The sequence below is a fragment of the Myxocyprinus asiaticus genome, chromosome 15, assembly GCF_019703515.2.
Source record: "Myxocyprinus asiaticus isolate MX2 ecotype Aquarium Trade chromosome 15, UBuf_Myxa_2, whole genome shotgun sequence".
Taxonomy (NCBI): Eukaryota; Metazoa; Chordata; class Actinopteri; order Cypriniformes; family Catostomidae; genus Myxocyprinus; species Myxocyprinus asiaticus.
This window is the reverse complement of record NC_059358.1, coordinates 21,443,247-21,467,636: the sequence shown is the minus strand read 5'-3', so window position 1 is coordinate 21,467,636 and position 24,390 is coordinate 21,443,247. Positions and strand designations below refer to the sequence as shown.

The 24,390-nt window shown below is 36.0% G+C and overlaps 1 protein-coding gene across 8 annotated transcripts in view; it reads left to right on the top strand.

The window, feature by feature from the left end:
- Positions 1–23,448, top strand: part of LOC127453002 (ubiquitin carboxyl-terminal hydrolase MINDY-3-like) — a 92,302-nt gene extending 68,854 nt beyond the window's left edge. For 7 of the 8 annotated variants that reach the window (XM_051718977.1, XM_051718972.1, XM_051718974.1 and 4 more), the window contains 5 exons: positions 521–593; positions 6,535–6,607; positions 12,409–12,496; positions 13,434–13,505; positions 22,462–23,448. In XM_051718977.1, coding sequence (XP_051574937.1) covers positions 521–593; positions 6,535–6,607; positions 12,409–12,496; positions 13,434–13,505; positions 22,462–22,611 — 456 coding nt within the window. In that variant the 3' untranslated portion in view covers positions 22,612–23,448. Of the gene's footprint in view, positions 1–520; positions 594–6,534; positions 6,608–12,408; positions 12,497–13,433; positions 13,506–15,763; positions 15,869–22,461 lie in introns of all 8 variants that reach the window. The other variant, XR_007899348.1, reaches the window with a different exon arrangement.
- Positions 23,449–24,390: the final 942 nt, after the last annotated feature.

Here is a 24,390-nt window from a genome sequence, read left to right as displayed (position 1 = left end):
TAGAATAACAGTATGTTGGCTTTGTCAAGCCAACCTAATCATTGTTCCAAAAAGGTTTCCCAGATACTCACCTGTCTGCTATTGTTTGATCTGTTTTTTCCACCCTCAAACTCACAACAGTTGTTGGAGCCGGAAGTTGACCTGTCAAACCATTCAAACAGAGCAATGTTTTGAAAGCATCACAGAGTCTCAGTGTTTACAAACAGGAAACCAGTGGCTTACTTATTACGAATGGCTGGCTTATAGTTGTCACTGCAGATCAAATCTGGATTAAGATAAAAGTATTTTAACATCAATGTATTGTACACACTTCACGTTTATGAATATGTGTCCAAATTATGTCACCCATACTTCAACTCCTGTGATATCAACTAATCTCTCTCTCTCTCTCTCTCTCTCTCTCTCTCTCTCTCTCTCTCTCTCTCTCTCTCTCTCTCTCTCTCTCTCTCTCTCTCTCTCTCTCTCTCTCTCTCTCTCTCTCTCTCTCTCTCTCTCTCTCTCTCTCTCTCTCTCTCTCTAGGAGATGGCTTTGGTGGCCCCTGAATCTCCATCAGAGCAGGCCAGAAGAGTCTTCCAGATCTTTGACCCGGAAGGTATTTAAGGGCATTTCATCAGTTTTGCGTGACTGTATAAGAATGAAGAAAATCAAGATGTCAACCCAACCCCAGCAGCTGAATCAACTAGTCCTTTTCAGAGAGGGAGATGAGCTTTTGCTCAACAAAACACTGAGCAGCTCACTAGATTATTGTCTTTGCAATATATCATAGAGTGCAAAGATCCACCGCTTACTATGTGTATTTATATTTTACTGTAACAGAGGACAAGAAAGGAGAGACGAGGGAATGAGTAAGTTCAGATCTGGGGTTGTATCTGATGCTGGATTGTAAATGAACTTTTCTGCCCACCAGCCTCAGTGGCTGGTAAATGCCTGATTTTACCAGCCCTTCATATGTTTACCCTGCACACATAAGTGAGATACTGACACTGACGAAACTGAAGATTTTACAGTAGTCTGTTCTTCGAGATCTTATTTAAAGCAATCGCCCACCTCTGAAAAAAGGCTGGTGGTGAGTGTTAATTTTTCACCCTTATCTAAGGCAAGTAATTTCAGAAGAGCAAAATGGCCGCAAACATCTCCAAATTGGAATTCCTGTGTGTACGTGTGTATGTGTATGTCTGTTTGTGTGTTTAAATGAAAGGCATTCAGACCATGTGTGTGGATCAGATATTTAGTTCAGTGGCTACTTTTTAGGTTTAGGGTTAAGCCCTCCATTCATTTTGATGACTCTCCCACAGTATCTCCTTACAGTCAGTTATCAGCCGTAAAGACTGTACTGCACACTCACACACTTTTTTTTTTTTTTTTTTCTCAACATCCAACAACATGAGGTTTCACATTAGACATTGCCCCATGTGATTAAGTGTGGTTAGGTCAGTGTAGCCACTGTATGAACATGCAGCAGTTGATTAAAAAAAAACCCTGAACAAATGAATTGTAAACAAAACAAATATATTTCACACATTTGGTCTTTGACAGTGATCCTGTTATTTCAACAACATTTAACATTTATGTCCTCATACTGATGTAATAGCTTCTAATTCTCTTTGATTTAAAAGCTTGCTATGCTTTAACCTCAAGTCTTCACGCTTAAAACACAAACCTTTGGCCTGATGAAGAACTGAGAGGTTTACATGTAACAAGTTACTTAATACAATTTGGAAGCAATAACATCAGTATGTTTATGCTCCCTTTGTTGTTGTTGTGTCCTGAACTACCCAACTTTGGTATGACGTACACACTTTTCTAACTTTTTTCAAATGTATCGAACACGACCACAGATTACTCTCCCTTAAGTAATCATTGTTGACTGACTAAAACTCAATGTAGCCCATATATGATAAACAACCAGCAGTATTTTGTATATGAGCAGCTCTGCTTAGGATTTGTGGAAGGCCTCACGTAATTTATCATGTAGGATAGTCATTGTGCTCAGATCGCAAAGTCAGCAATGTAGGCTAGCTTTGTGAACAAAACCCCTGATGCTCCGTTTGTCATATGTAGTGCAGTATATTTTGTCTGTATATCCTGTTTGTGTCTTTTTCCAGTCTTTGTAGCTTGAAGTTATATTTTCTGCCCTACTTTTCCTCAAATATTTATTGCTCACTTTTTTTTAAGACGGATCTTGTATTAAACTAAGACTCCTGGAGAGAAACAATAGAAGAGGTTGGGAGGGCCATTTAATGGAAGAAACAAGAAACTAGAGCAGAGATCGTCCACTGCAATGTCTCATATCTGTCTAGAAGAAGAGCTCTGTCTGTGTAAATCACTAGATGTGTCACAGACTCGCAGTGATAGCCCAGTGTTTCTCCAATGTAGAGAAACCCTCAGAGTGCGTGTTGTAAAAATGTTTTTCTAAATCACAGTGTTGTCGAAATTATGAGTTGTTCTTGCTTGGTATCTTTTCCCCTTTTAAAGTGTGTGTGTGTGTGTGTCTTTGCTATACTTGGAGCACAAAATTATGTCAAAGACCTCTTATTTGGGACATCCTTAAAGGTGAAAAAAAAATTGTGATCATTTAGGGGTATGGTTTCAGTTTGGATCAGTTTTTAGTTATTATAATTGGTTTTATATCACAAACATAAGATGAAATCTTTCCCACATGTTTCAAGTATCCGAAAGATCCCCTGCTGCTAAACAATAAAATACTTTTTTTTTCTAGAGACATTTTTAATGTACACCTCTTATTTTTGTGACAGTTCCTTGACCTTTGCACCTAAACTTGCTGGGAGAGTGCAGTGACTATGTTTGTTTGATTAAGTGTCCAAAAGAGAAATCAACACACCTGTACCGTTTCTTATGTGTATGACAGTCACTACCCAATCAGCATTTAATTGCTGTGACTGCAGTCATATTTGACAGGTCAAAGTTTGTTATAACAGTAATGTTTGGACCATTCTCAAACTTTTCACTTTATCCTTCTCATTATCTGCATGTTATGAAACCAGAGTCAGATCTAAGTATGTTGCACTTTTCCATGTAATTGCACACTGCCTTTCTTTCTTTGCCCTATCCATCAGTTTATATCTCAAAATCAGATGTTTAAGGCTGACACTTGTATTTATCAGCCTGGATAAGAGTTGCTAAATAATAGGGGGTTTCTGGTTCTGATTCCAGGAACAGTTTGTGCTGTTGTCATGCTGGATCTGAACTTCCACAGTGATGTAGGAACTGACACAAGCAGTTTTTGAGTTGGATTAAGTATAAGCCAGATCCAGATATTTCTAGGCAGCTGAAATTAATCTATTCTGCTCTGACATCAATTGTGTAAACAGTGCAGCCTCAAACAGACAGACAAACACATGAACTCACTTATGGAGAGCATTCAGTGAAGTGTAAGTCTTCATCTAATTTATCCTTCTTCTGAACCTCTCTCCTCCACATTTGCTCTGTCTTGAAATACAGGGATAACTCATCCTAGATAGAAACAATAATGAGAGGGGACAGAGAGGGCAAGAGTAATTCTGTAATCTTTGTCATGTTCTGTAACGTATATGAATGTTGAGGTGCAGAAGGAATCAATTAAGGTGGTTTTCATACTGTGCACATTTGCTATGTTCCGAATTCAAGTGTGATTGTTCCTGGGCCCCCTGCAGCGTTGGTCTCTTTGAGATTCTGTCGAACCTCACAAATGTGCACATGATGGAGAACACAATGCGGGTCACTATATTTGTGTGGTTTTTTATTAATGTAGTGTCATTATGCACACCAGAGTGAACGACACTTGCGCCTCTGTGCGTCGCATGCCACAATTCAGCAGATATGCATGTTCAGAAAAAGGCGACTATATGTGATCTGATGTTTTTGGTATTGGGCAAAATTAAACTCTTGAGTATTAAGTGTAAGGACTGTGTGAGTGACACAATGACATGTTTTAATCATTATCCCTGTAGTTAAGTACAACTTAAGCAGCAACTTAATTTTTTTTATATATAAATAAAAAATAAACCCACCACAATGATAACATTAAGAAAGAATTACAATGTAATTGAACATGTTAATATGCAAATTCTGCAATCTATTTCTAACATGTTTTGGAGTCTGATCTTAAAACTTCTCCCATCAGTCTTAAAATGCTGGGAACTCCTCTGTTAGGCTGTTTACAATATTGATAACATAAATAAAAAGTGAGTGCTGAATCCTCTAAATACTTTGAGGGAAACTAAAGATATCACCTTTTTTGCTGGATCATGCCACTAGTATAGACATTAAAGCCACAGATTCCATGTACTATTCAAAATTCCTGTCTGTATGTAATTTCATCTGGTGGTATATGGATATTTATTGTTTTAAATCCAGTCACCACAGGAAAGATGGAGATGAGAGTTAATTTTAGGACACGGACAAGAGTTAGCAGACCAGCTGCTCCGCAAGCATCCTGTCTGATACTTGGAGAGCTGTTGCATTTTTATAATCGTTTGTCATGGAAATTAACTGTTTATCGATTAATCGTAAATGTTAATACCACTAAATGAACTTGGAGGACTCCCAAGTAATATGTGCATGTAGCCTTCCGGGTAAATATAATTTAAATTAATACACATAAGAAAATCAAGTATTGGCATTTTCCTCTAAAAATATTATTAGTTCGATGTATTTGAAAACATTTAGGATGTGTTTAGTATGAATATGTGAATTGTTTAATTACTGTTAATGAATTAACTTGTATAGAAGATACATATTTAAATTAAAACTTCACGTTAAGGACCGTGGGATATTTAGGACCTTTGGACGTATTTTTGTATTTTAAATTAAGTCAAATCATAACACCCTGCGTAAACAGTGCATAACATAACACTTCTCAGGTGCTGGTGAGATGTCAGGTGAATGTGCCTTGGTGCTTTTTCGGTGATCACTGACATAATTGTAGGTTGGCATGAAACAAGGAGACTGGCGTATCAACAGTGCATTTTGACATGCTGTACTGTCACACACCGTCACGTTGTATGCTAGGGCTGTCACGATTATGAAATTTTGCTGACGATTAATTGTCAAACAAATAATTGCTATTATGATGATTAATTGTCTGTTTTAGGGCAATGATGATAAATTGTCTCTTTAAGGGCTTTCGCGATTAATTAATAAATTGTCATTTCTTAATGTGTGCTTCATACAAGAAGTCATTTTTACATATTTAATTTCAAAAGTCAAATAATAAAATAGGGATTTCATTTTAAGGCTTTAAAAACGTATGAATGACATGAAAAATAATGTTTTATATATCAAAATATTTCTGAATACTTAAAATACTTAAATACTTAAAAATACTTTTTTGGTCAACTTTAGTTTTGGTTTATTTTACATTTAAACCGTTTATAAAACTCATTTTATATAATATATTTTTTATGAAAAAAAATATATATTTATGCAATAGTAAAATATTTCTGTCCTAATTTCTTCACTTTTACACGTATTTTTAATGCTCTTTGATTAAACCCATGAGCCCTTATCTCTCATGAAGCAAAACCTTTAAGGTTTTGTTCATTATTTCATCACTTCACAGAAATCAAGTAAGCCTGTGTCTCCTCCTCTGTGTCACTGCATGTCATTAACACTGTGTGTATGAACCAGGAACATTTGCCATTACACAGTAGTTTAAAGTGAAACTGGAGCGCTTTGTGTTTTCTATCAAAGTTTATATTTGTTTGTTTATATTTTCGCAGGAGTTTGGCATGAGCCTCTACTTACACTCGCTCTTCCGGACAGGAGCTGGTTGACGTTCGAGGTGCGGCTCAGTGATGCTCGGACTCGGAGTTCAACTGAATGACACACAAATGCGCCGTTCATGGCATTTATACACTAGATTTGCTTAAAATTACTTAATTTGTGCATTAAAATGTGATGGGAATTTGAATGCCCAATAATCACAGTTATCTCAAATAACCACAGTTAGATAAAATAACCACGATCAGACGGTTATTTAATAATAGCGACAGGCCTAGTGTATGCAGAAAATAAAATGTTCATCTATAGAGAAACACTGCATGATTGGTTACATTGAGGCTGCTTCATCTTTTCAAGAGAGGAAGTGAAGGATGCGCATCTTTGTTTCTTATTCTTATCAAATTACTAAGGACAGTTAGTACATGGCTCTCTGGAATGCTCAATTCTGATTGGTCAATGGCGGAATCTATCGGTCTTATATTTCTCTGTAACAACTGCACCTGTAGCTGTAACTCCACTTCACGTCAAGGTCCTGATCTCCCTGTCAAGGTTTAGTTTGCGATAACAAACGGCTAAGTGTACATTATCCCTTACTTAATAGATCATCGATAAACCATTAACATCCCTACCCATTATCTGAGCGTGTTTATGTGCGTTGTCGGTGTCTGGTAGCGTGTCTTCAATTAGAGAGATGAAGCTCAGGTTTTATGGTGGGCATAAGACACAGGCTGTGTGTGTGTGGGGGGGTGGTGATCAAGATTCTTGAAGCTCTAACCATCTGCTGCCTCTTTACTCTTTCTCCTCATCTTCAGTTAACGGGTTCATTCCAGACACACTGCTTGAAGATGTTATGAAATCTTTGGATCTTGTCTCAGACCCAGACTAGTAAGTTTGTGTGTGTGATGTTTTAGATTATAAGATAGATATTTCTGGTCCTGGATGTGATCCAGCTGTATTAAAATACACAATATAGCAACTGCTATGTCACAAACAGTGCTGGGTAGGTTACTTCGGAATTGTAATCAAGTACTGATTACAAATTACATGACTAAATTTGTAATTAGTAACAATCTCTTTGATTACTGTTTTTTGGTTATCCAATCTGATTTATTTTGGATTCAGTTAACTTAATGAATCAAAATATGAGAATTTTAATATGATTTTTTGTTTCACTCAATATTTTTCTGTTAATGAGTGAAAAAAAGGTACTTAAAGGGTCATGAAATACAAAAACACATTTAAACTGATAAGAATTTAATCAACGTACATATTTAGAAGTAAAAAACATGCATTTCTTATTGGAGAGTTTCTAAAATTTTGGACAGGTTACCCACGGCTTGTTTAACAAATGTGGTCTTACTCCAGCAACTTTGTTGTTACAAATGCCATCCATGTGAGGTAAGAGATCAGACCAGTTATATTTGTGAATCAGTGTCACACAAAAACAGTCTCAAAAGTTATCGTAAAAGCACATTAATGTACATTTTTTTAAGCTGAGTACAAAAGCAATTTGTGAAAAAAAAAAGCTAACTTTACCACGCTAATGCACATGTATGTGTGAATTAGATTGTGAATTACAAAATTATGGTACATTTGATATTTGGGCAATTTGATAAGTTTAATGGACAAAACCTTTCCAAATACATAGTCACACATGGTTCTATGACACACAGGATAATTCAGATAACAATTAAAATCTGTTTGACAGGAGTTGGTTAGATATGCAATGTAAAGTTAAGAAAACATGCAGGCACACCTACAAATGCTTCCGTAGATCTGACACAGAAGTGGATATTAACTTTTGGAAGGCAGAGTTTACATTGCACAGTAGTGTTTTTGCCCTGTGTCTCCCTAAAGGTAAAATTATTTTTGTAAACCAGTGGTCAAATGCTGCGTGAGATGCTTCATCTCCAGTGTTAAAGTTACCTGGCAAGTGGCTAGTATCAAGTCTGTGTGTGCAATTCCACAACCCTTCCCCCTTTACTGAAAACACTCAAATACTCACTGAATGTATATCAGCAGTAGGCTGATTTAGATTGGTGGGGGGGGGGGGGGAAGAAAATTAACTATTTAATAGTTCATAAATTATGAACTTGTTACTGCTGTTTTCTGATTAACATGTAATCACATAATCCATACAAAGGTAACTATAATCTGATTACAACTATTTTAAAATGGAATTTACTCTAATTATTAATTTTTGTAAATTGATTACGTAATCCAAATTACATGTAATCAGTTACTACCCAGCTCTGGTCCCAAAACACTTGTTTACACCCATAGAGGCCGAATGTTAATGTTATCACTAGGTAGGCTTACACATCAGGGACTATATCCATGGAACAATAGCACTTAATGAATTTCCTTAACTTTTTATGAAATTCTTTTGTAAATACATATTTATTAAAGGAATACATTTCGTCAGAAATGAAAATTCTGCCATTATTTACTTGCGCTCATGTCATTCCAAACCTGTATGACTGACGTCCGAAGAATACAAAAGGATATTTTTTTAACATCTTCACACGTCTTTTCGCCATATAATGAAAATGAATAGGGATTCCATACTGTCAAGCACAATAAAGGACACAAAAACAACAACAACAACAAAATCACAGTAAAAGTCGTCTATGCCAAAGTCTTTTGAAAGCATACGATAACTTTGTGATAAACAGACCGAAATTTAAGTTGATATTCACATTCAAATGGACATGTTGCCATATTTGATTTGTGTGCCGTTTACAGGAGTTGATCAATGATTTGATTAGGTTGTGAATAATGACTTAAATTTCAGTCTGTTCATCACACAAGTGATTGTCCTTACTGGAGCTTGACAGCCCAGAGTTTCTATTCACTTTCATTATACTGCGGAAAAAAGTGTGAAGATTATAAAATATTTGTCCTTTTGTATTCCACGGAAGATAGACATACTTGTTCAGAACAACCAATGAAGGTAAGTAAATAATGACAGACAATGACAATTATCATTATAGGAAAACATTTAAGTAGTAATACCCTTCTGGAAAAGCTAAAAGGAAGTTTAGTTGTGACTAGATATTTTCTAATAGTAACACAAGAATTTGTCTGGTTTTAGTGTCTTAAAGATAGAAAGAACAGGTGTTTGTATGTGATAAGCACCTATGCCTTCTCTCTTTGGATGAGCAACACAACTTGAGTTGGCATGCTATTTAGTCAGTCTTCTAATGTTAAGCATAGAAGAGAAAAACAGGAGTAAAATCCTCCTTTATGCAAGCCCTTTTGAAAGCCAAACCCAATGCTTATTGAGTCCCTTTGAAGCCTTCACCTTGTAAACAGCTTCACCCCCACTAGAATTTTAGTAATTTCAAACCACCTGCTTTCTTAAGTCATTTTGACTGATTGAGAGACAACTTCAGATATTCAAAGGGTTCTTTAAACTAAAGTTAAAATGACAGAATTAAGTTAAAGTCTAGTATTTGTTTTTACAAAGTACCCTGTTCTGTCAAAGCAGTTTAGTCAAGTGTCAAAAAAGCCTGAACCTTCCTTTGGCCTCTTCTGGAACTACATGCATCCTAATCAGCATTTTGGCAAGCAATTATTATTAAGATTTTTATGCAAGCATTAAAGTGACCTGTGATGGAATTAGAAAGCCAAGTTTGTGTCTGCGATATTTAGAAATGTTCAGTAGCGGTTTTAACTAGAGCCCGAGCGATATGGGATTTTTGAAACCGATTCCGATTTTAGAGAGGGAAAATTCACAGATTACCGATATGGTGGCCGATATAGTTAATTTTTGAGTTGGAATGAAAACAGACCTTTTCTATGCGGATTTTTCACCGATTTTATGACTATGCAAAGGTACTCAGAAGGCTGCTTTCTTAAACAAATATTTTTAGCAAAGAATATTTGACATTATTATTATACATTGTCAACAAATTCTAGAAATGAACACTGAGAAAATAAAGAATAAAAAAAAATACAATAAATAGCTTAATAAACATCAGTACTGTATGTTTAGTATCAGTCAAATGCTGACCATTAAAATAAAGAATAAATAAAATAAAATAAATAGCTAAATAAACATCAGTACTATATGTTTAGTATCAGTCAAATGCTTACCATTAAAATAAAGAATAAATAAAAATAAAACAAATAGCTAAGTAAACATCAGTACTGTTTAGTATCAGTCAAATGCTGACCATTAAAATAAAGAATAAATAAAATTAAAATAAATAACTAAATAAACATCAGTACTGTTTAGTATCAGTCAAATGCTGCCTATATTAATACTGCCAAGTCAAAATAAACAACAGCAGCCTTGTTACACCGTATTCTGCTATACAAGTTCAGGGGAAACTTTCAATGGTGGAAAACCAGACTTTTAAATATTACATTTTATAAATGACATGACTGGAATTGTTCATTTGAAGGGGGTACCAAACTGTGAATCCTAAACAAAACAGTTTGGTGAATACATGTTTACTCATTAGCTTCCACTCAGCTGACAACAATGAAAGTAGCTGTGTGACTAGCTAGTTAGCTATAAGCTCGTTGTCACGGAGAGTAAAAGACGGACGTTGTTTATTTTACTTTCCAGCATTGTGTCTCACCAACTCAACAGCGTGAAATCAACACTCAACAGACACAATCCACCAGGAACCTGTTGTCTGCTGAGCTGCAAAAAGATGCTCTGATGTTTACCTTGCTAACAGCAAACAGAAATGAGTAACATGGCTGTCAGGGACAAGGTTAACGTTATATTAGTTATACTGAAAATGGAAAATTATGGGGTCATTGTTTATTAAGTTTCCAGTATGTATTTAACAAACTAGTTAACAACTTACCATGATGACACCGCTGAACTCCGCCCTGTCTGAGAGCCACCGTCAGCTCAGAGTCAGCTCTGTAAACAATGGAGTCGGAGCACGCTCTGCTGGACAAACTACGTAATGACACCAATTCTAAAGCATTATATGTTCTGAAAAAAAGTTTTCATATCGGCACATATCGGTAAAATATACGCCGATACCGATATATCGGTGAAAGGCTAATATCGGCCGATAATATCAGCCGACCGATATATCGGTCGGGCACTAGTTTTAACCACCACGCAAACCACGCAATTGCATGGGGCCCTGGACGACAGGAAAACTCCACAAAAAAATGCTTTAGGGGTGACATGATGTTCTGGGTACATGCGCAAATACGCTGTTGTCGCTGTTGTAACGCGGTTCACATTAGAAGCTGCCGGGGTCGGGACAGATGAGTTTTTTAAGTAGGGTTCAGGTTTGTAATTTATGAAAAAAAAAATAATAATAATATATATATATATATATATATATATATATATATATATATATATATATATATATATATATATATATATAGGCCATCCGAACTCGTTTCGCGCATGCGTTCTCATTCACAGATACACGCGAACGGAAGAGTTAGGGGCCGTTCACACCGAACGGGTTTTTGCATGCATCTGCTCTGTTTTTGCATCGTTTTCCTGTGTAAACGTGCTGGATGAACATCCATACATGCTGCACTGCGTCTCGCTGTTTCTTCAGTGTCTCACGCAGCACCGGCACATTTTTAGACACTCTGTCAAATTAATAAGAGCTTCAGATTTCAAAAATGCATGCAGAGACACCTGCGTTCTTTTTCAGTCATTGCACTGTCTAGATTTTTTTTTTTTATCACAGGTGTCACAAAGATTTAACGTTCTGAACAAGTTCAGGTTGCAAAGAGGGAACTGTTACAATGTTTAACATTATTCCAGATTGTTCTGCAACAAGCAAAGTTCAGCGCTTGATAAACGGCAATGTTTTTTTCCCCTTCTGCTCTAGTATGCTGAGGGGCTGCCGTGCTTTGTATGTTTATTGTTGCAATACGAACGTTGTCTACGATGCTTACATAAAATACAGCCTCAGCATCAGAATATAAACTCCGGGTGAAAGTAAATAAGACAGGAATATATTACTATTGTATACAACAAATCCTCAAAATAATAATAATACTGTATTATATTATAATGACAAACTGGACAACAATAAATAATTGTTGGATTATAATATTAATAAATAACAACTGAATTCCAAAATGTTACTGGGTGAAGTAGTAGGTTTTGCACACAAAAAAAAGAAAAAAAGAAAAAAAAATGTTTTGTAAAAATATATGTAGGTAAATATTGTTTTTTTTTTTTTTATCACTGTATTGTGGAAAAACTGGAAAACATGCATTAATTATCTTTAACAAGATTTTATTTCATTAAACATTTTGAATTTGCTTAGCTACAGTGGTTGATAGGATGAATTTAAAATTATGATTTAAAATACATTTTATGTAATTTTTTAAGCAAACATTTTCGAAATGGGGCCGGATTTGGTCGGATACTTGGGGCCTCAGAAATCGTAAACCCACCCCTGGCAATGTTAAAGGTCTTGTTTTATTCCTTAAAAAGGAAAAGTCAAGTCTTTTAATATCACTGAGGTGGTTTTGAGTTATATTTAGTATCTGAACATAACCTGTGATAATAGCTCAGTATGACACTGCTTTAGGATGCCAATGACCCATACAAGCTAAAACACACGTGCACACACACACACAGCATCCTAAGGTCCAGTTTTTATGCCTCTGTCTTTCTCTCTCTCTCTCTCTCTCTCTCTCTCTCTCTCTCTCTCTCTCTCTCTCTCTCTGTCTCACAGTGTGAATCTGATGAAGAGTAAATTGGATCCGGAGGGGTTGGGCATTGTTCTGTTGGGTCAGTTTCTGCTGGAATTCTTCCCTGATCAGGTAATACACACCAGGACACACCACTATGGTGCCCAAATAGAGTATGTGATGTCACAACACATTTGCCCTCTAAAGACACACATTTAGATATTTTTCCCCTTTTCTCATTTTTCTCAGACTGTATTGCTGTCATTTTTCCTCCCCCATGAAACTTGTTCTTGCTCAGCTTTTCTTACTGTTTTTTCATTATGTTTAAATAAACCTACAATCAGCCCCAGATTTAATCTATGTACATGTAGACCCTCTGAATGAAAGAGGTGTAATGAGAGGAAGAAGCTGAGAGTTGCAGCTCTATACTGCTCTGTGTTAAATAGATTAGGGCTTTAGGGATGCATACAAAAAAGGCCTCAATTTACCATCAAATCAAATACTCTAACCCTGTTTCAGGCCTACTCAAACACATGCACACACTCGGCTAGCTGTTGTATTTTTGGCAGGTAGGCAGGCATGTGGTATGGGGGCTAGACAGAGGTATTTGGCTCCGGTCAAAAGTGTGTGCTTGGGTCTTGCTGCTGGTTTGAGTTGGTCTGGGGAGTGTTGGTAAAGGGTTGTGATTGGGCCTTTTTAGCAGCTGAATGGTGGTGCTGTGATTGTTTTGGACTCGAAGCATTGTATTTCAGTTTGCTGTCTATAGTATGTCACTAGAACGAAAACCTGATGTTTCTTGCTCTCTGGTCTCTCTGGAGTGAGTTTATGGAGTGCGCTGTGATTTGTTTGAGCTGGAATGAGTTGTTTTGGCTGTGTCTTAACTTGGTTTGGAAAAGTTTTCCTGACATCCTGTAGATTGAGTCAGATCTAGGCAGTATCTGTCACTTTGAAGGACATATAAGGCTGTCCACTGATGTTACACAGACCTGATGTTTTGTGCGCACGCATGCACAAACAGTACATAGAAGTTTACATGTCCACACTGACACGTGTCGTCTTGCTGTTCCAGGATTCAGTGATTCCAGACTCATTTCCTGTGTATCACTATAACGGCCTGAAGCAGTCCAACCACAATGAGAAGGTAAGACACCCATTCATGCTTGCTCTCTAATACCAGTGCATGCATGCACACTTTAATAGCCATATATTTTAATGGCATGAAATCCCTGGTGGGTCAGTCTTATCCTATCTGATCCCTTGTATTTTGAGTCTGAATGTGATTACTGAATTCTCTCTCTTTCTCTTTATTTATTATGGAATCTGTTGAGCATTCAAAAGAACATTTCTAGACTTAAATATATATAAAAAATAATAATAATAATTTGATTGTCATATATACACATTGGCATTTGTAAAGAGAGCATAATGACCACGAAAATATCTAAAAAGTTGTATTTTTTTCATTATGTCTTTCATAATGGGTAATGTCTTAATCTTTTTTTTTTTTTTTTTTTGCATTTTTTGCATTTTTTGTTTTTCAACCTTCTTTTTAGCTTGTTTTTTTGTTTGTTAATTATTATATTAACATTTATACAAAAATGTTTTTAAATCAAAAATTCATCATAGGTTTAATATTTAAAATTTTCACATAAGAAATCACTTGAAACAAAGACCCACTATATTCTGTGTCAGCCCCTTGCAGATCTATTATATATAATAATCGCTGTCTGATGTTTGGCCAGGTGTTTATTCTCATCATATGTCCTCTGTACTGGCACTGGTAGTTGAGTGCTTTTTCTGACCATCATGACCTATTTCTCATTTTCCATACACATCCACATAAAGAGTACTAATGACATTCACACATGCCATCTTTAAACACTAGAGAAAGTCACACCCCCTGACCACCTCATGCATTCATTTATCACAGTGTGTGTTTGACCCTATACTTCTTAACGGAAGTGTATGTGTGTGTGTTTAGAGAGATTGACAGACATTTAAGGATAATGGGCAGGAACTGCCACATCAGGCCCCTAAGGACACACAGGTTACTCTTCATTACTCTGGCAAAGGCATTAGCAGAAGCAGTAAAGTGCACTGCCTTTGTTGTTTAGGCTTCCTCTGTGCCACTCGTATACTGACAGGGGCCTTTTCTCAGGAACCAAACACCCTGCAAAATGTTAGGATTTCTTCTGGCTGTAATATGGACCATACTGGCACATAGTGAAAGGCCAGGTTGTCATATAATCATCCGAGGGGAGCTGCTCTCATTCTGTCATCCTCCAGCAGTTCTGCTTCATGTCACTTATACAGTAGGTTCTGGGCCACTGTCCCACTGCTGTCAGTAATTATGATTTTGTGTCCTTATTGTTGTCATTATTTGACAAAAAGCAAAAAAAACATGAGTTCTAAATTAATTTATGTATGGAAAAGCCCTGTATTGATTGGTTTAATGTGATGTACTTCAACTGTCATCCACAAAGATCTACATATCCCTTGACCCTTGTGTGTTCATTTATTACATATTTTGGCTAATTTGATTATGCGTTCAGCTACAAATAAGGGTGTAGTACTCTCAGATCAGCATAACATATTTTACCATATTTAAATCCATTCCAGAGAATTCTACAGATTTTGCATATTTTTAAGACATTGCCTTTCATTTTAGACAGTTTCTAAAGTCATGGAAAACCATGGAAAATAAGATAATTAAAATTGGGATTCCCAGGCCTCTAAAAGATATGAAAATGAATTAAACGTCATGAAAATTTCAATATTATATATAAAAATATAAAATATATCATTTAATTGAAATTGCTCTTCATGAGTTCAATCTAAAAAAAATTACTATCATAACTATCAGCAATAAAAGATTCATTCCTTGTGCACAGGCAGACTGAACTTCTATGACTGGTTATAAGGATGTGTATTCATTTTGGTCTGAATATAAAGAAATGCTTGTATGAAAGTGTAGACTTGGTGAACACAAAGCCTTCAGTAGAACTCAGAACATGAAATGTGGACACTCAATGAGAATACTTGGATTATGTAGCATAAACCTGCTCACAGTATTGACACAGTTGCAGAAAAGAATGTTCAAGCTAACATGGATAACTCTGCTGGTTCATGAGACCAAAGCTGACTGGCAGCCATGATGAATGTGTGTATTTAATTGGGAAGTAGGGCTCTGTAGAACGCAACAGATCCGGAAGTAAAAATCTGATTATTATTATTTTTTATTTTTTTCCATAGGCAATTTTAATTTTCAACTTTAATATATAAACCTTTAAAGACAGACCTAGTGTGAGCACTTAGGTTTTTAATCAATAGTATATGCTTCTGTTGAAGCCATCAATCTGTGTAACTTCAACTTTACTTTTTAAAAATCGTGTTTCGTAGCGGAATTCCTGGTAAATCTACACTACCCATGGTCCTGAGGGAGAAAATCCACCAATCAGAGAATCACAGCCAACAAAGTGCACCAAACAACTGCAACCAGAGCATGTGAGTGGATTGGATTGGCAAAAATTTCTAGAGATGCACAGATACCATTTTTTTCTCTTCCGATAGCGGAACTCTCAGTATCGGCCGATCCGATACCAGTGTTGTGTTATTTTCTTAATAAGTGTCGTTTTTCTTAATGAGTTTAGAGTATCTATAACTCAGTATATGGAACTGACTGTGAGTACTCTTTTATGTGTAAAAAACAAAAACAAAATATATACTCATCTAACTACACATTATTTAATTAAAAATAGGGGGGGGGAGAAAAAAATTATTATATAAAAACCTGTGCAGCCAATTAAGAAAAACTTTATTCTTAACTAGTCTGTTGGATGCATCAGCAAACTTTACAATAATTACAGTTAAAATCTTCAGTAGAAAAGAAGCCTGTTCTTTAATTATTATTATTTTTTTCCAACTTGTATCTGGACTTGTATATGGTTTCAGATCTCTTTTTTGTTCACTTTATTGCTATAGGATCATCAAATTGGAATATCAGTCCATATTTCAATCATACAGTATTTTTTATATAATTTATTAAATAACAAATGTAATTTGTTATTGTAATTTGTAAAATAATAATAAATATTTGAATTTTATTTTACCATAGTGATACATTTCAGTTGTAATGGCTTAGGACTTTTATTTTGACTCAGGCTTTTATTTTGAAGGACCGCACCAGAAGGACTCCAGAAGAGTGTTTGTTTGTAGGCTACTTCACAGCAGTGTTGTATAGAGTATCCATTTGTCATACTTGAGTAAAAGTAAAGATACCTTCATGGAAATTGACTCAAGTAAAAGTTAAAGTAGCTCATGAGAAAATGACTTAAGCAAAAGTATTAAAGTAACTGATTTAAATTTACTTAAGTATCAAAAGTACAAGTAAATTGCATACATTATGGAACATTTCATTAAACCCATGGCAACTTATTTGATTGGTGGTGCTCATCATTTACTTACCCTCATGCCATCCCAGATGTGTATGACTTTTTTTCATCTGCAGAACACAAACAAAGATTTTAGAAGAATATTTCAGCTCTATAGGTCAATTCAATGCAAGTGAATGGTGGCCAGACATTTCAAGCTACAAAAAGCACATTAAGGGAGCATAAAGTTATCCATACTACTATAGTGGTTAAATCCATGTCTTCTGAAGCGATTCAGTCGGTTTTGGGTGAGAACAAACCAAATTGTAACTCATTTTCACTCTATATCTTGCCATTGCAATTTCTAGGCACGATCATGATTTCAAGCTTGATTTCACTTTCTAGTGCTTGATGCATGCACAGAGCCCTAGATGGCGCAATAGGAAGTGTAATCAAGCTTGAAATCCTGATCGCCAAGAGAATGCTAATGTCAAGATTTATAGTCGATAAAGGAGTTATATTTTGGTCAATTCTCACCCAAAACCAACTGGATCTGTTCAGAAGACATTGGTGAAACCACTGGAGATTTATGGATTACTCTTATGCTGCATTTATGTGCTTTTTGGAGCTTCAAAGGTTACATTGAATTGACCTACATAACGGCATTATTCTTCAGAAACTCTTTTATTGTTTGTGATCTGCAGGAAAATAAATGAAAGTCACACATCTAGGATTGAATGAGGGTGAGAAAATTATGAGAGAATTTTCATTTTTAAACTAACTATAAATTACCTTTAATGGCGCATTCAAGTCATATCAGAATGATCATATTTATGGGATGAGTGTAAATAAACACCACAGTCCATAAAAATTGGAACATTGAAGGAGAGAGTTGAGTCATATTAGTGACCAGAACAGAGACTTGTGGGGATGGGCTCTTTTCATTTGGCCCAATAAGCAACCACCCAGAACACCCTGGCAACTGCATAGCAATGTGCTAAAAACAAAGAAAACAACTTAGCAACAGCATAATAACAACCTGGCACCACAAACTGTAGCAATGCACTAAAACTCACAGCAGATCACCTTGACAACTGCATAGCATGCCCTAGCAACCATCCAGAAAACCCTAGTAAGCTGTAGCATAAATGTGCTTAAATGCAAATATAACACTTTAGCAACCACCAGAAAACTAGTTTTGCTTAGGAAAAGACCATTCATCCATCTTCATAAAATATAAAAATAAATATTGTTGGATATTTTCATGAGTGCTGGTACAGTAATTATTCATACACATCGTACCTTGGTTAAATGTAAAATGTGAACGCATGTGATTGACTTTAATATGAACAGGTCTCCTGGAAAGGCAAGAGACTGATCGCACATAAATTCGTTGTTTCACAGCTTTCATAATGTTTAAGCCTAACCTTATCAAATTAACTAGTCACATGAGCAGTTTTTTGTCTTCCCCAGAGGAGATAGATTTTGGAACTTCGCTTGTGATTTTGATTCAGATTCATGATTCACGAAACGAATCATTCAGACCGCTTTTTGAATCTTTTTGTTCAGTTCAAAGGAATCAAATGTAAAAGATTCGACTCAAATTATTCTTTCAACGAATCACACATCACTATCGCCGATCTGCACGCATTTCTGCACGTACAGCTGTTATTTTTTTTTTGGGTGTTATGTCGCAAAAGTAACAAAAGTGTCTAGAGAAATTTTTTGAAATGTAAAAGTATAAATTTTCTCTTCAAAATGTAGTGAAGTGAAAGTAAAAGTCCAAAGAAATATTTATACTCGAGTATAGTACAGATATGAAAAAACTGTACTTAAGTACAGTAACAAAGTACTTGTACTTCATTACTATACACCTCTGCTTCACAGTAGTTTAATTCACTTCTCATTCAACATCTGTTGTAATGCTCCTTCAATGCTTGTTATAAGCGAACCGAACAATTGAGCATCTACATCTGAGATGGAATTTGTGTAAAGCGCTCACATATAGCGAGCTCTGAGAGCTAAATACAACAGCACATCATGAGCCAATTCGCATGCTTACAGGATGTGTGTGTGTCAACAGAGCGGCGCTCATTCAGTAAACTGTATATGTATTTTATAAACACAGACTTTTGCGATTCACAGAGCTATCATATGTATTCAAGAGTCTTCGAATATAATGCACAAGATATATGGACTACTTTAATGATGCTTTAAAGGTTCTTTATGTCATTCTTTGAGCTTGACGATAACGGCAATGACAATCACGTGGTATTGTATTTGGATCAGGCCAATACCCGATCCAGGTAAATACGTCAGTATCGGATCGGTGCATCCCTAAAAATTTCTCCTTCGCAATCAAAGCATTCTATTATCACTCGTCTCCAGCTCCACTCTAGGTTGACCATTTCCTGCTCCCCACTCACTGATAAGAGAAACCCTGCTCAGTGTTCACTCCATGGCAAAATCTGGGCCCAGCTATCGCTCCATATTAAAGTTATTTCGGTATGCTTTTAAATATCACAAACCTCCGTGCACAAGATGTATTAAATAAAAAATACACTATAGTAGAAAAAAAGCTTCAATGTGCTTTATTGCAACACTAACACTAGTCCAAGTCTGTACTAAATTATTCTTTAGGTAACTGTTGAAGCATGTCAGCAACATTCTCTGGATTATATAAAAAAAAATTTTTTTTAATTACTAAGCGACAAAATTGCATATATACTATATATTTATATATATATATATATATATATATATATATATATATATATATATATATATATATATATATATCGGACATATACAGTATATCAGAATGTTCTACACTTTTTTTTTCCAAGACTACATAACATCAAAACTATACTGTATGTTCAATGCTGAGTTCACTTTCAGAAATACTAGCTTTTTAATCTTTTAAATATATATATATATATATATATATATATATATATATATATATATAAAAAAACAAAAAAAATCTACCCCTCTCTACCTCGGCTTGCGTTTGCTGAGCTTCATCTGAAAATGTAAACTGCAAACTGCATAATTTAGAGCACTAAAGTTCATTTTAGATTCCAAACAATTAAAGTCAAACTACGCAATATTAACATTTTGAGAAGTTCAGTTGGTGTTTTGAGTTGTTAAATGTTCAATTCTATTTAATGTTGGCCATAATACAGTAAAGACGGCGATGCATAAGATTAGAATGATGATATGATTTTTCAATATATTTAATAGGGGAGAGAGATATGTATTACTGACCTTTTAGATTTTCTTTCCACATGTGAACGGAACACTTAATCATCTTTTCTAGACACAGGCCTTTTAAGATTGCACAACCATCTTTTGGTCTTGGCAGTCACCTCCCCACTCCCATTCTCCTTTGACATTATTACTTTTCAATATACATTTGTATTTTGTTCACATTCTTTCTGATAATATTTCAGAAATTCCATCTTTCTTTCATGCCAATTGTGTTTAACTCTGTGCTTAACACAAATTCTTTATGCGTTATTGGTCATTAAAGGAATAGTTCACCCAAAAATTAAAATTCACTCATCATTTACTCATCCTCATGTCATCCCAGATGTGTATGACTTTCTCTCTTCTTTTGAACATGAATAAAGATTTTTAGAAGAATATCTCAGCTCTGTAGGTCCTCACAATGCAAGTAAATGGGTACCAATATTTGAAACTCCAAAAGCACATAAAGAATAAAAGTAATCCATATGTCTCCAGTGGTTAAATCAATATATTCAGAAGTGATATGATATCAATCTGCACTTTCACTTTCATATTCTTCTTCTTTTGTTTTTGGCTATTTGCATTTTTCACGCATATCACCACCTACTGGGCAGGGAGGAGAATTTATAATAAAAAGGACTTAAATATTTACTGTATCAGTTTCTCACTCACACTTATCATATCTCTTCTGAAGATATTGATTTAACCTCTGGAGTTTTGTGGATTACTTTTATGCTGCCTTTATGTTATTTTTTTAACTTACATTTTGTTACCAATTCACTTGCATTGTGAGGACTTACAGAGCTGAAATATTCTTCAAAAAAATCTTCATTTGTCTTCAGCAGAAGACAAAAAGCCATATACATCTGGGATGTCATGAGGGTGAGTAAATGATGAGAGAATTTTCATTTTTGGGTGAACTATCCCTTCAACATGTGTTGTGCTCGTGATGGACCGTTAGTGGAGCTTTCTTTGAACAAGAGAAAGCAATGATGCTCCGACTTTCCAAAAACCCACTCCTACCTCCAGGCAAAATCATACTGCTCCGCTTCCACTCTACTCTATTCACATACTCTGGCAGCAAAATTTTAGCTGTGAAAACCTAAAGTTTACGGTTAAAGGGTTTTCACCAGAAGATCACCTCTCAACATCTGCCTGAAGGGGATCAAATAAATTCCAATATTCTTTTCCCATCCTGCTACTGACGACTTTTGCAGTCTTAACAGATCTTTGCCACTGCTGTCAAAGATAGCATCCACATGTTATGGTTTTCATGAATAGCTCATTTAACTGTGGGAATACCAATGAACACACTCATGCTTGATGAAACAAACAACTTTTTTGCTGAAACACACGGTTGAGGGGAGGTTAGTTGGCCATATAGAGGTAAAATGACAAGTTGTGTCTTGCGAGTGTGTGTTTGCTTCCCAGACTGAGATAATTATGTTGTCAGCATGTCTGAGCTGTCAACATAGTAGTCTGAATGCTGGTGTAGTGCCACTAAATAACTACTGGGGCATGTTTGTGTCTGCCACCAGAGGGAGTGTTTAAGACTTAGTCAGACTGATTTACTGTGCTAATGAGTGAATAGGCCAGCTTCAGCAGGATCTTGATTGTTCAGTGATGATGATGATATGCCTAAGACTTGATTATTGTGAACAGTACCGCTTAATTCCTGGATTTAAAGGTCATCGGTGGTCAGTGAACCTCTTATCACACTCTATACTGGCACCATTAAACCTACACATTCAAACTTAAATACTCCAAGATGGTTCGACATGTATGCATTTTAAATAAATGTAATCACTCACACACAAAATGTTTGTCAAGTTTCAGTACACTTATTAAACACAATGAATAACAGCAACAGAAAACATAAAAATTGGGATGCATGTTCACCATGACACTTTGTCAAGGGCAGATTCCTCCCTGGCAATAAGGGGCCCTCCATATGGAAGCCATCAACTGTTTCATGTCTGATGACATCATAGCAGGAGGCCAGGTCTTTAATGTGACACATACATAATCTACTCTGGTTTTGTTTTACAAGTTATTTTAAATCCAGTGTTTTGAACATGATGTTGCCTCAGCTCCTGAGGGATTGTGGCATAGTAAAGTGTTCAGTCGATCCGCACTTCAGAATCTCGCCAGAAATAGTAGGCCATCCTGGTATTTCTCGCTTCCTGTTTTATGAATACTGAGAATTCGGACATACTACTCCATTGGCATACTGTTTTTGGCATAATATATAGTAGGGAAGTACAGATATTCGGACACAGCACGTTCAAACACTGGCATTCCCAGAAAATGGGTCTGCTTTTTCCCGTGGTTTCATTTAGAAGGTCGGTAAGTGTCTCAAAGGACCAACCAGAGCATCTTTTGTGTTAACACATACTTGTACATGTGTTGTATGTTCACTGATTGTTTCTAAAGAACTGTATTGGTGTCCCCACACCTTTTTTGTTTTTTCTCTGCCAGGTAAGTTACGTTGAGGGCACCGCTCTGATCATGGGTTTTGAAGACCCTATGGTACGTACAGATGACACCCCAGTCAAACGCTGTCTACAGACCAAATGGCCCTACATCGAGCTCCTGTGGACCACAGAGAGGTCGCCCTCACTCAATTAAGCTCTAATCTCTCACCTTTTACCTACCAACCTTTGGCTGCACAGCCCGCTAACTTCAGGAAAGCTGAAACCTTATAGGACTCCTCACTCTCTGCACTACATTTGGAGGCCAACACAGGGCCTGAAGTTAAACTGAGAGATGATGCTGTTCGCTTGGCACTGACACTATGGCTTTTCTCTGCTTTTTACACATATCAACTGGCTTGTACATTTGATTATTTGGCTCATTTTGTGTTTAAAGCCCTGGAGTTGAACAAAATTAGTATTTTGGGAATATTTTTTTTTTTCTTCTTCTTTTTTTTTAAATGTATTTTTTCAGATGTTCATATTATTTTTGTCAACTTTCTACATGATTTTGTTTACTGCTCTGAAAAGATAAATCTTTGAACTAGCACACTGACTGTGATAATCTTTTTGAGTAATTTATGGAATTGTTAATATATCTTTTTTTAGATTGAAGATTCAATGTTTGTGGTTGTGGAGATTTAAGGGATAATTTCACCAAAGCCTCTCTGGTTGGAGATAAATTATTTGTGTGTAAAATGGTCAGCTGAGGGGTTTTCATGTTCTATGACACTGTTCTGGCCCTGGGAGGATGTCTGTTAGACAGACTTACACAAGAATGCACTACAACCCCGTGCTGGGCCTTAAAAGACTTTTGGAGGATAGGAGAGGGCGATTTTAGTATTTAAACTTTGAAGTAACAACCCTCAAGGAGGGACTCTGGAATGACACTATGATTCTCTGAATGAGAAAGAATAAAGACACAGACAAATGGTCACCCTTTATTTATAATGATCCTGATGGTTCACTAAAATAAACACCTTTTTTTTCTTCATGCCTGGACTGTTGCGTGTTTGTCTTGTATAATATAAAATTACCTTGACCAACACAATAAAGGAATGGTCCCCCTGAATGTGACAGTTCTGTTAAACTTTAATTTACTCCCCTTCATATTATTCCAAACTCAAATGACTTTAAGCGAAACGAAAGAAAAAAGTTATAATTATCCTGGTCTGTCTAATTAGTACAATGCCAGTTGATGGTTACTTACTTTAAAGCTTAAAAAAAGCACCCAAATTATCATACAATTAGTCCATGTGTCTAGTGCAACATATTCCAAGTCTTCTAAAGCGCATGATAGGTTTTGGTGAGAAACAACTTAAAATGTAGGTATTTTTTTAGTGAAAATCTTCATGATTATATGAGCACTATGAGAAAAGCTTGTTCAAGCGAGAAAGTGGTTTTTAGAGGTAAATAATATCCTTGCGTGACACTGTTAATTTTGACAATTGTATTTTTTGAATGAACTGTTTCTTTAATTGAAAGATTTCTAACACTTATCCTGAAATGCAAGAATAAAACATACTGCTAATGAGTGCAGCCTGTTGACCTTTGACAGATTTATGAAAAGCTAAAAATCCCAATCAAGGTGTCTTTCATGTTTTTGCTTATGCTGCCATTTGGCACAAGCTAGGTTGCAAGAGCAGTAGTGAATCTTGGCATAAGCAAAGCAGTTGACAGGGACAGCCGTATTCTCTGGGATGGCCCAGAACACCACCCCCTCATTCGGTGACATGCACAATCCATCTCTCTCAATCAACTGTGGCGTTAAACATCACTGCACCTGCTCTCTTGAAATGAATTGCGATCTAGTGGAGACCTTTTTCAGAACAACTCCCTGTGCTATACTTGAACCTAGCAGTGAAACTAGGTCTGTAACCGTCTTGATCAGTACTGATTTGGACCGATCACTGAAATTTACATCAGAGTGAGACCT